The 13,595-nt window shown below is 38.9% G+C and overlaps 1 protein-coding gene across 1 annotated transcript in view; it reads left to right on the top strand.

Annotated features, from left to right (window-relative positions):
• RELN (reelin) overlaps positions 1-13,595 on the top strand; it is a gene marked incomplete at both ends in the record, with an annotated part of 292,747 nt that overhangs the window by 72,788 nt on the left and 206,364 nt on the right. Inside the window, one exon of the mRNA XM_080626620.1 lies at positions 8,271-8,406. Within this exon, the coding sequence (XP_080482746.1) occupies positions 8,271-8,406 (136 nt within the window). The remainder of the gene's footprint in view (positions 1-8,270; positions 8,407-13,595) is intronic.

The following is a 13,595-nucleotide window of genomic DNA, read 5'->3' as shown; positions in this document are numbered from 1 at the left end:
CTGGTAAGCAGAGAGGTTTGGTTGGTTCATGGCGTTCTTCAAGTGAGCAGGTCAGTATGGTTTTGTCAGTTAAGATTGCTGGTTTGCAGTTTCACCTTTTCACCTCTACCAAAGCAAGTTTGGGGCAATTCCAGGGACACCAGTGCTGCCTTGGTGAATTGTCACTGCTGTAAGGAGAAGGATGTGGTTACTGCTGGCCTTCAGAATGAGTCTGGTGGGAGCAGATGTCTGACATGATAACAGGGTAGTCCTTTGTCACATTTGTCACTGGTACAAAACCTATCAAGCGGTGTCTCTGATGTTTGGCTCCTGAGACCTGTATTAAGGTTTGCAGAGTGTAAAGATTCAGAACGGTATTGTATTTTGGGGAAGTTGTACAAGAGTTGCTCATATGGATGAGACACCAACCAAAGGCAATAACAGGGGAAAAAAAAAAAAGTGGATGCAAACCAGGGACAGCTGCTTTTCTGCAAAAGAGTAAACTGGAATACATTGCTAAAATAGACCTATGAATATCTAGTACAGAATGAAGGTATCGGCCTAATAGGTTTCTATAAAGAAAAACAGAAAAGTTGCTATTATGAAATATGCTGGGGCTGTTAGGAAAATATTTAAAATAGATTTTTGCTCAAGCCTTTGAAAGAGATTTTTTTCTTCTATATTTCAGCAACACAGTAGCTTATTAGCATTTTCTATTTATATTACTGCTGGTCCGTGTTTACTGTTACTAAATCTACTTGCCTTGGAGCACTTAATACCATGTTGCTCTCTATGGAGCACTTAGACTTCAGCTGTAAATCGTCCCCTCATCCACCCTGACAATGGCCACCCTAAAACCACAGCACACTGCAGGCCAGGGTCTCACCATTCCCATCCCCCTGACTCAAGCAGCCATATCGCACATTACACAAGGGGCTCATTCAGTGTCTTGGGGAATTATGCAAATGAAAGGGGATATTCTCCTCCCCGTGCACCACAATTTCCATATGTGTAGCTACTGTTAGGTGTAATGAGACTGGGACTCATAAATCCCTGAGATGAAATTATACCCCTAAGTGGTTTCTAACAAAAAGCCGCTCCAAAGTTTTGGCTAACAATCCTTTAAAAGTAGAACATTATAAGAAAGATTAAACAAAAAAACCTTCTTTCTGAGCAAATTTTCATAAATCTGAACATTTTTTTCCTGCAGACCAGTGTTACTAGTGAAGTGCTTGCTTCAGTAAGTGTTAAAAAAAATGTGAACATAAACCACTGCTCTTTTTATCACCTAAATGCCCATATCTGATCTGCTGAATACCTGAATCCCAAATTGTGAATGTAATTCAGATGTGAATTTGGAATAATTTGTTGTTTTCAGAACTAAAAAGAAAACACATTTAAATTTTATATACAAAGTAAAAGGTTATAAACCGCATACTTCTTGTCCCAGGTCTGAGTCACTTCAGCATGGCAGTTTTCCCCCAGGAATCAGATCGGTGTATTCAGGCTGTTTATCTCCTGACCACAAAAAGAGTTATGGATTTTAGTGAGACTTTATTAAGTTGTTATACACTTATCCGTTCTTCTTCTACTATTCTTATTAGCCTGTGGCTGTTATATTCCCCAACACTGCATGTGCTGAGATGATATATTATTTAATAATGAAGCAGTAATAATAATAGTGAAACAAACACGTGACTTCAAGAAAGATAAAGGTGATATATTGCCGGGTGGTAGAATGTATCTGACAGTTGCTGGTCTTTTCTTTCCTCATACTATTTAATTATTTATCAAACCATCCTGACCCTTAATTGATCACAAAGGCCACCAAGTGCTTTAGCAGTCTGTTATATTCTATCAAAAGAGATGTGTTTTTCCTGTGAAGCAGAATGAATTCACCCCCCAAAAATCAATCAGCAACAGCATATTTTAGCTAGGTGGATGCAGTTTGCTTAGGGCCAGATTCTGCACCTTTACTCAGTTTGAAAGGAACTTGCAGGGGTAGTTCAGCTGCCGTGAGGTGGTTACTTTGAGTAGAAACTGCGTAAGCTCATAACTATACATTTGTGTTTGTGTTTTATAAATTATAGTTACCATCTCCACATATTTCTTTACTCCTAACAGTCCTTTTCAACACGGACTACTGATGTTTTTCTTAAACACATTTGTTTGGGTTTTTTTGTTTGTTTGTTTGTTTGTTTTTTAACACAAAGAAATTTGATTTTCTTCCTGCCACTGGTTTTCTAAAGAGTTTTAAGACTTACGTTTCAGAGTCCTGAAAAGGGTTGATAACATTTTAAGATGTTGCTTCAATATTCTTCCAGTAACTAAAATAAAGCATTATTTCACTTGCTAAAGCATTCAGGGAAAACATGTATTTCATTTTGTAGTGGTTTAACCCCAGCTGGCAACTCAGCCCCACACAGCCAATAGCTCACTTTCCCTCCAGTGGGGCAGGGAAGAGAATGATTTGAGATAAAGGTAGTTTAAGAGGTAAAGCAAAAGCTGCACACAAGCAAAGCAAAGAAAGAAATTCATTCACCACTTTCCTTCAGCAGGGAGGTGTTCAGCCAGGGTGAAAAAGGTCCTTTAAACATCCAAAGAGACCTAGAACAAAGGGGTGACTAGCTCTGAAAATGTGTTCTGCAAGCTGCAGCTTCAGCAGCTGCAAAATGCACTTGGTGTCTACATTCATTCATTGAATAGATTTTAGCCGAAAAACTTCCTTAGAGCCTGCACTTGGATTTCTGTGAATTCAGGTCTTGCAGTCTACCTGCCCAACTGTGCTGCAGCCTCTGTTGCTCACGCAAGTGATGTAGAGAGGCACATGACTTTCTCTTAACTTGCAGGAGAACCATGTTCCTGCAGTGGTCCTGGAGACTTGTCCAATGGGACTTTACTAATAAAGTCAGGCTCCTTGTTACTATCCACCAAGCTGTGTCACTTGTCCCAGCACTCTTACATCTGTATAGTGCAGTCTTATATGCAACAGGAGAGTGGGGGGTCCTCTATATACAGTTAATTTTGAACTTCATACAGATCACAGAATGCATTCACCATTGCCAATAGAACTCACTGTAAATGCTCAGAGATGCTACTAAATGGACTCATGATGTGCTTCTGGGAAGAAGAGACTATGGGCATAAGCTCTCTGCGAAAGTGATTGCTTCAAATGATAGATCATTATAAAAAATGTAGCTACCAGCATCTTTCCATTTTGGAAAAAAAAAAAAAAAGGATTGCCCTCTCAGAACAAATGCTTTGTGCTGCATGGGAGAAGCAAGCTGCAGATTCTGCTTTGGCCAGTTTAGCACGGGATTCAGCATCGGAGGTGTATTCTGGCACAGTCCAGATTACATCACTCACTGCTTTGTGACACTAAGCAAAACCATGCTTAGCTTGTGGGTTTATGGATCACCTTTCGAGATGCTAGAGCCTGTGTGTCAAACATAGGTCACCAGCTCTGTTTCCTAAAGGAAAAAAACTATTTCTAGGACTGGGGACTTTATTTTTACATAATGGAAAATCTAACTTGAAGGTGTCTGTTTCTTACTTAAATGTAATATCTACTAATCAGGAATGATTACTTTCCCAAAGATCCTAGAATGATTTAGTTGCTTACAGCTTTGTTTTCTTGGTATTTCATCAATATTTTATGTTTGGCATTTTGCTGTTACTCATGCATAACTTTGAAAATGGAAGCATATAGCAGATAATCAGTTTAGAGGCAGCAAAACAAAGATGTGGTCATTCATTTTACACCTGTATTTAACATTAACCCTCTCCCTTAATAGTATACTCATTTCATATAGTAAACAGGAAGTGGTAGACTACCTAACATCTGATTCAGTGTTGCAAAGTCTGTTAAGACAGCCTCAGTGAATGCTTTACCAAGGATCTTGACATGCAGAGCTTTTTGTATAAAGTTCTGATTTAGGAAACTGTTTCCTAAGGAGGGTACATAAGGAGGATATGTCATTTTGCAAGTCAGGAGTATTACAGGTCCACATTTCTCAGACTTAGAAAGCAGAAAATGGTGTGAATCTTATTATATTTATATGCCACATTAGATGCATTCCAAGCTCTACCATTAGAAAAGATAATCTTTGGCTTCTGTGGGCCCAGCTGGGAGCGTAGTTCCTATCTTCTATAGCTCTCCCCTTTGGAGAAGCTATACAACAAGGTGATAGTAGTGAGGAGCTCCGGAACTGCGCTTGTGCTTAGCCATTTATGGACCACTTGAACCAGCCTCTTTACATCTCTCTCATCTTCCTGTATGCCATCTTAAAAAAGAGGCAGAATATTTCCCTGCAGTGATTCTGATTATCATTAACGTGTAAAGATTGAAGCTATATATTTGTCATCTGACTTTACCAAATATTTTTCATTCAGTATTTTTTCTCTGTCCCTGGATTTCTGAATTTCTTGTATTTAATCTATCTCTTGAAATCTCTTCACATAGAAGTTCTTTGATTCAGTGATGATAGATAGTGCTGAATAGGGCTAAGCACATTTAAAAAGGTTTGCACAATAAAAGCAGTTGCTGAGTTAAATCTCAAGAGGGACGGACCATGTCTAGTGTCTCTCCCAGCAGTGTTGTTGACAGGTACAAAGCGTGTCTGGGATTTAAATGATTATACCGAGACTGCAAAAGCCTCAGAAATTTTAAGGGATGGAGAATCTGGAAAGTGCAGATGTCTGAAACACATCAGTGTGCTGACTGCACACTGTAAAAACCCAACAGAATAGGAGTTCAGAGAGATGCTCAGGGCATCTTTGCATGTAGCATGTTTTAGAGCTGTGGATGTGTAGCTGTCATAAACCTTTGAACATTTCGGTATTCAGTAAGTCACATGGAAGCACCCAATTTTTTGCAGAAGTGTTCATAGAGTTTTAGAAAGACAAATCTTAAAATTTTACCTTAGGATTATTATTTTAGTGAACACTAGACTTGAACATACGTGGTTGCACTGGTCAACAGACATGAGAGGGAACATTTGTAGAACAGTGTTGACTCGAGCCGAGCACCTTAAAGAAGGCACGCTCTGTATTTGAAGCTGTCTGAGGTGCATGTAGGGTACAGTTTTGTTCTGAGAGCTGCTATAGAATCAGGCTTGTCTTATATTAATGTCATTTTTTTTTGCAGCAGAATGCTGATTCGTATTTATCCTTTGATTTGTTATGGGGTAAACACTCAGTTTGGGAAGCAGTTTGCCAGGGTAGAGAGGGGATGGAGATGAAAGAAGGAGTTGTCTTCCATAGCAGGGGACTGCAAAAAGACTGGAAGCAAGAAGCGAAATTACGTTCTTTAGCCTTAATTCAGTGAGTTCTTAGTATCGATTGCATTGCTCCATTTTTGGTATTTTTGTGATCTCTGTGTTCACCTTTTCAGTAGCAAACTTGAGGTTTAAGCATCAAAAAGGTTTTTTTGATATCACTCACTCACTGAAATGTCAGTACTTAATTAATGTGAAATGTTCTGAAGGTTCTGAACTCCAAAATGATGTTGATGAACCCAGTAAAGGTCCAGCAGATGAGGAGAGCTGTAAAAATTATCAAAATAAATTTTTAGTAAAATATAAAGATAAAATGGTGGTAGAATTATAAAACTGGACTTTGAATATTCACTGTGCAATTCATTGACTTTTTTCTGCAGATATTTGAATGAGTTGTTTTTTTCATTGTTTAGAATTTATTCTAGTCACTGCAAAATTGTTCTTTTTTTAAACTGTAAATCAAAAGAAAAAGAAATTCTCCACAGATGTTGTATGTGTTTGATGTGTAAGACACATTTTTGCAGTCTACTGCCTGAAACCTAGGGAATTCATTAACTCACAAGCTGCTGCCAAGGAGAGAAGCGGTCAGATTTCCCAAGCTGGTTTGCCTGCTCCCCAGCTAGGGGATGTGGTAAGGCAGTCTTTGTCCTCTCTTGCATTTGGCTGGCTCTAGAGAAAGGGGGATTTCTTCAAACTGAAGGATTGTTCCTGTTTTGCCCCTGACAGCATCTGTTATTTAGTTAACCTGATAAAGTCCGTGGCTCACTCTGTTTCCTACTGTGCTGCCAGAGATGATGATAGATGAGAGCTGGTTCTCCACATCATTCCCAGAGACCACAGCCCACATCACTGAAGTCACTGGCTTGAGTACAAACTTCAGAGAGATGAACAAGACCCACAACTTTGGGAAAGAATCAGACTTGCCACCTTGACCCTCAACAAAGTCTAATTGCCTAAATACACTCTACCCAGCAAGTGATCTCTCTGGACATATTATTGGACACATCTGTCTCAGCAGGGCACCACTGGATATTCTTCAACAGTGAGACTGGGGCAGTGACTTTGGCTCCAGTCAAGTGAGTTTCTTTGAGCATGTTAATGCAACCCCTCCCAAATAGCCAAGGAATGTAAATAACACTGTCCTTAGAATGGCAGCACAGTATGGCAAGAGGTGGCCAGATCTCATCTGCATCTAGTGTCTTGCAATAAACAAGAGTCAGGAAAGTACCATTTCCCTGGATTTCCCTCTACTGATCTCCAGAAAAGAAGCTCCCTCCTGGGGAGCCTGAGCTTTCTTTGTGACCGTCCTGACCCGATGGGCTTTTGTTTGGGGATTTGAGCCAAAAGGTGTAACTGTGCAAATTATGGAAAACCTCGTAGGTATACTTCAGTGGGGAACTAACTGAAAAAGCCTGAGTGAGAAGGTTGTGGTCATTTGCGAAAGATACAGTATCGCTGCCATCATCCACTGCCTCTTGATGTTCGTGGGATAGGTTACTTAAACTCACTGTGAAGTCATGTCTTCCCCCCAAAAATCGAAGGTGGTTTTAAATTTAACAGTCCTTAGGATAAATAACATATAACACTATAGTCCGTGTTTCTCATCAGTACCTGAATGCGATTTCAGAGGTTGCTTTTGGTCTATAACATAGTGAAAGGTTTGCTTGTGAGCCCCCCCTCCCTGGAACAACATGCTGCTGGCATGGCAGTCACTGGAGAGGCACCATGTGAAGCAGCGTGTTTGCATTAAGAAGGATTTGTCCCCATTCTTGGTGGAAATCTCACTTGCAAACTCCTTCCACCTCTGGATGTGTAGGGGGTTAAGAGACATTTCTGGCTTTGCATTACAGAATTACCAGCAAAAATATTCGTAGAGCAGTCTGAGAGGCAGAGATGGGTTTTATTTCTATGTTGTTGTTTGAATTGCAACAATTAAATATAAGAAATGCCAGTCACTATGAACTTTCTGAAACACAATTACCTAATAGCTAACAGCGACCTTGTTGAACATGGAGGTACCTACCACCGTTTGCTTTTCCTCTTGATCCTATAAACAGTGTTTCAGCCCCCATCAGTATTTTCTGAATTGAAGGTTCAATAATGAAGTAACCTGGAACAAGGCATTTCCTTCTGATAAGTGCATTCAAAAGAATATTTCAACATTTACTGTCTAACGTACTAGGATTAAAGGTGTAGTAATCCACTCGAGATTGCCTTACTTTTAGCTAAAGGGTGTGAAACAAACAACAGTTTGCGTTTATTTGTAGAAAACCACAGAAGGGCTCTGAGGGGGAGAAGATTGCTGTCTGATATTGGTGGGTTTTGTTTAAAAATACAGTTCTTTTGTCTAATGATGAACTGCAGTGAATTCCTGAAGGAGGCATAAATAGATGACATTTACATTCATCCATGTATTAGAGGCTGATTCAAAAAAATCAAAGGAATGTATATTGGTAAAACTGCAGAAGGTTGTTGCTTTTATTTCAGATTAGAAGAGTTCATGATCCAAAGCTGAATGTTTTTTTTCCAAATACCTGTGTCTGTCTACTAAAAGAATACACCTTTCTCTAAAACATTAATTTTAAATATTAAAACATAGCATTTTTTCCTTCAATATTTATTGTCTTTTAGATCTTAAATGGGTGTAAATCAGGTAATAGAATAATATTGATTTACAGCAGCAGCACTCCAGCTCCTCCTTTGAAAATGCAAATAATTCCTCTGGTATTGGTCTCATGAAGAATAACAGTAATAAATACATGGAGCCTTGTAATAAATAAAAAGTCAGCCTTGGCTCAAGCAAAGGCCAGCTCCAGTGTTTTCACTGTCATTAATTCTAATTACTCAGTGGAATACTCTTGGGTTCTTTTCACTCCATGATGTTTCAATCCATGATGTTTCACTCCATGTGTCGCCATGATGAAACAATGGCAGATGTACTTCTCGGTCTGTTAGCACCTTGCAATGAGCCATTAAAATGTGTTACTGTTTATCTCCCCTGTGTCTGTCTTGTAGGAATTATGTCTGACCACCAGTTTGGAAACCAGTTCATGTGCAGTGTGGTTGCGTCACACGTGAGCCATCTCCCGACTACAAACCTCAGTTTTGTTTGGATTGCTCCACCTGCGGGGACAGGCTGTGTCAACTTCATGTACGTATACACAGAAAGCCTATGAGCAGATAATCACTTTGGAGCTAATGAAATGGTCTAACCTGCTTCCATTAGGACCACGGTTTTGTACTGCTGACAAAAAGATCTATACAAATACAAATATTACTACAACTGCTAATTCCCGTTTAATTGAAATTAAAGGCATATTTTCTCAGGCAGTGAGTGCTTGCCTATCTTGGCAAGTTTATGGAAGGTTCATCATTGACTTCAGTGGAAACAGAGTTAGGTCAGCACTGAACAGTTTTGGAAATCCAATCTGTAATTCCCTGTTTGTATAAGCCATAATGCGCCTCTTCAGAAATGATGGTGTTAGTATGTTTATTATTATATATATTATATTTATTATATATTATATTATATATTATATATATTATTATTATATATATTTATTATAGTTTACTATGTTAGTAAAGTCCTTAGCCATTCTGCTGTGTGCAGAACATATGTAGCAGAGATATGAATTTATTCTTGACTGTAATTTGTAGCATGGAGGTACACATACGTATAACAGCAACCTGGGTGCAGACACCAAAACTGTCTTCCCTTGATGTTCATGAAACTGACAGGGCTGAGACATCTAATCTTGCCCTGGGGAGTACAGCAGCACAGCAGCTCCCAGGGTCCATCAGTCTCAGGGGTTTTACAGACTGCCTCACCCCATGGAATAAGGATGCTCTGTGGGTGATGGTTGTCTGAGAATGCGCAAAATGATGCAGTTATATCAGTTTGTTGTCCTGTAGATCAAATTCAGACAAGAGTGGGAAGGCTCAGCTTCTCTGAAGTCAGTGTTTACTCCAGGATCACGCTGGGCTGAAGGACTTTTGGGTAAACACGATCATCAACTGAAGGAAATGAAAGGAGGAGGAATATGTTTTACCTCTAATCCTCATCCTCCTCAATTTTTCCTCAGCTGCCTACACTTTCTTGCCTCAGCTGTTGTTTCCCCTGCCTTCTAAATCACAAGTTGCAGTAAATAAAGCAGTTTTTTTTTTTATGGTGTTACTCTGACTCCCTTACCCAGTTCTCTGATTTCCAGACAGTTTGGCTTTATATTTTTTGTCTGTGTTTGCTCCTCTGTTCCAAGTAAGTAACTTAAACAAGATTTTTTGATGCTTGAGACTAACTACCAGTCTAGTTTAAATTTAATATGAATTAAAATAATTTTAATTGAAGTTTAGTTTCATATAAATTAAGAATATTTGCAGAGGTTACCTGAATTTATAGACTCTAACAACAGTGCAATATAGGGAATAGTTTTGTATGTTGTTTGTTGCCAGTACATCTGTGATTCAGTTCAGCTCATTAGTCTTTGACCTCTCTGGGGATGAGTAATAAGGTTATTAATTAGCACTAGCTTTGGTGTGTGATTTTTGCAGTGTTGATATCTCTCCCTGGATATTTCTTGGGAGGAATTGGATGAGGGTCACCAGGCAAATCTCTCGGAGGCCAGTGCACGGCTACTTTTTAACTGCACATGCTATTGACCTGCTCTGGCATCATCTGGGAGGATAGACATGACAGAGGGAAGCCATGACCCTATAGATGTCATAGGCAAAATTCCCTTTCACTTCATCTGTGTTTTTTGGTGTGCTTTTCTAGAGCTCAGTCCTGAAAAAGACGGAACCCATAAGAAACTAGATTTGGGTGGTGATGATGGCAGCCCATTGTCCCTCTTAGCAAAGTCAGGCAATGGCCATTTTTTTTTACACCAATCATGCACAAACTGTTGCTTATTTTATCTTTGTTGTTTTCTTTTTTTTTTGACAAAATACCTTATTATGGCTTATAAATAAATATTTAGAAGTATTTTATAAAATATGCTTCTAGAAGAAACACAGAAATGTGCAGGTGTCCCTATGGTACATCCCAGTGTAATCCTTTACTATTTGTTCACCACAGATACCACTAGATGAGCTGAGAAAAATAAAAGCTGAAATGAATCATTAATTGCAGAACAGTTTTCTTAGCAGTAACGTAGGACTTTTTTATACAGGTATTGAGCATCAGGGGCCCCTGAGCAGGTTGCTAGGATCTGTAAATGTTCTTTACCACCAAAAAATAGTAGGTCCTCTTTTACACTAACAAGTCATTTCCCTGATAGTCTGCAAATTTGTAAAACACTATCTTCATAATCCTTCAGCCTAGGTTTCACTGTTTGTAATTTGTGCTCTAAGCTCATGCTAACCTAGTTAAAGCTCAGCCTGTCGGGGGGGATAATAGTGGCACGCTGGGTTATATCTTAGGTTGTTAAGCCTCTTGTTTTATAGAAGGCTTAACCTACTAGTTTGTAAAAGTGATAAAGCTGACCTAAATTGCAGAAGCATATTGTGTTTTGACCATCAGAATGGTTTATTGCAGAAGTTCCAGCTACTGTATAAAATAGAATGGCTTCTACTGAATTTACTTTAGAAAATAAGTATTTTTCTTATATAGACATTTTTGCTGGTCATTGAATAGGTGCCTTATTGTGTCCTATTGTATAGATTATGTCTATACAGATATCCACTATAACCTCTATTAATAGTGGACTGGACTTCTGTAATGCTCTCTGCCCTAGTCTGTAGGAAGTGCCTAATGACCCATGTAAGAGAGGTGACCCATCACAACTGATTTTAAAATTCTGTGCAATTAGAAGTCTTTGAAAGTACTAAAAGGCACAATCCTATATTATTTGACATATAATTAGTACAGCTTATGGTGCAAATGGCTAAAAGGGAATGGGAATAGTTGTGATGATGTCCCCTTATGAAGACAGAGGTAAAAGAGCTGTGGTTGCTGCGGCAGGGCACAGGCACATCACTTCTGAAACAGGAGCAAAGGGTTCCCATCACAGCTCCCAGAAAAAGCTTGGGAGTGAATGCTAAGGCAGACAGCTGAACTGTTGAAAGAAACTTGGAAGAAACTTTCAAGAAAGGAGATGTGTTTTTTCACGAAGAGTATGCCTTTTCCCATAATCACCTAATGATAGAACTCCTTTCTGGGAAATCTGAAGTACCCTGTTCCAGAACTGGTCTTTTCATGCCCATGTGTTTAAGCCTGTTTCAGGAACTGGCAATAGTGTAAATGTATGAACTTGAAATACCATGTTGTACAAACACTACTGAACATAAAGACTGTGATTGAGAGGCTTGGTTACCTATTTAAAGTATTCATAGAAAACCTATGACAATAATTACGGAAATCTTGAGTAAACATCCAGCAAGATTCCGTGGTTTGCTATATTAGTCCTCTAGCCAGGGTGGGAAAAGGCTATACTGTCTGAAGGAATCACATTCCCCTGGTAAACCACTTAACTAAACTGTCATTTAAAACGCTGTTTAGTGTTTGCTTGGGGGTTGGTTGGGGTTTTTTTCATTCATTTGAAAGGAATAGAGGGGATTATCTTCAAGATCATACACGATTCTGTTTATACACAATGATAATACACACAGATATTAAAACTGGGAAAGAAATTGAAATTAGCAATTATCAGAACTAAGGTCCCTTAAGTCCCTTGTATTTATGTATAATCACTCAACTCTTCGTTATATAGTCATATAAGCTTTTATCCCTCATTTCTTATAATGAAACAGAATTGTACAATGAAATACATTTTTGTTTGTTGCATCCTAGTTATTGCTATGAATAGCAGTTGGTTTGCAGTCAATTGAAAAGCATGTCGTAATGCACCGCCTTGACTTTGGGGTCCTGTGAAGCTCCCTGCTTCAGTTAAATTCTATCATTCTCTTCCTACTCTTTATTGCAAAGTAAGGGTAAAGCAGGATATTTCTGATATTTTATTGCTGCAGAATCTCTTTGAGATAAGGGTTGCAAAGGCACTAAATAAGATACAGGCCTTGTTTACAGTTTGGGCGGTTCTGACGTTAGCCCAGTGTTGAAGTCATCTTATTTTTCCATATTGCTTATAACTTGCCTGATTTTGCCTTGTAGAAAAAAAAAACCATCAGTAATTGTTCCTTTTTGCTATGCCAGTTTAGTGGAACTATGAAGAAAAATTACTCCTTTGCTTGGTTTTTCCACTTCCCTGGGCAGAGGCATTGTTGTTCTGTCAATCAGCATTATGTGTAACATTCTGAAAATCACGAGCCAATATTTGATCCAGATCTTGGCTCTGCTTTCATGTCCCATTTTGATGTGGTGCCCAGATTACCTCCTTCATCTTCTGTGTTTGTTAATTTTCCAGTGAAATGCAAACACCGTGCATGGAATCATTGTGGCTCTTCTAAGTATGACCGCAAGCAGCATAGACTCAACTGACTGTGCAGAATTAGATTTAGCCTGTCTATGAGTTTTGTCTGAGCTTCATCTATTTTGTGTGGTGGTAAAGCAAATGGACATGACCAGTGAGGAATTCTGCGTGCTTTCAGAAACTCTCTTAGCAGAAGATTGTAGCACAGAACGTAACATGATGGTGAGTATGCAAAAGTGTTCACCGCAAAGCAAGAAAAACATAAGGGAGGATGGAAGCTGGTTGCACCTGATTTTCTAGCCATCTAAGGGGTTTTTAGCTGTTTTCAACTGGAGATAATATATGTAGATATCTCCAAGTAGATATTTATCTGTGAGCTGTGTTCCTGTAACTCCCTTGAGAGTTACCAGGGGTGCAGTCTGGTTTGATGGGTATCTAGGGCCTGACATTCAGTTCTACATCTAGAGAGAGGTACCTGCAGGTCTGAAGGGTTTCTGTAGCTCTACTAGTTTCCTTAGGATGTGCCAAATTATTTTAGATATATTTAGGCACGTCATCAAGCCCTAGGTCTCCGCTGGCCAAAATGGATCACGACCTACCTAGCTCTCATGTAGACCTTTATAAAGGCACCTATTTTAAGCTTTATTAAATCTGGATCTAAATCCCAGCCAGACAGACTCAGCTGCCTAAATATTAAGCACTTTGTGCAAAATCGTGCACATTAATTTTTCATCTCCACCACCCTCAACATTCAGTAGATTTGTCTATGTCAAGAATTTGCAATGAGTGGGCTGCTGAACAGTTAAAATATGCTAAAAGATATGGATAAAAAAGGCAACTTTTCAAAGTTCATAAAATCTTGCAGGTTTTTTTCTTTTTTCATCAGAGGTAAAGCCTGTCGTCTCATATTCTCTTAGACATCTGATACTCCTACTAAAAGCTCAACTTTAATGAGAGGAATGTTCAGTTTTTAACATTT

Source organism: Psittacula echo (assembly GCF_963264785.1).
Source record: "Psittacula echo genome assembly, chromosome: 1".
Lineage (NCBI taxonomy): Eukaryota > Metazoa > Chordata > Aves > Psittaciformes > Psittacidae > Psittacula > Psittacula echo.
Note: the sequence above shows the minus strand (reverse complement) of the source record. Positions and strands in the feature narration are given on the sequence as shown.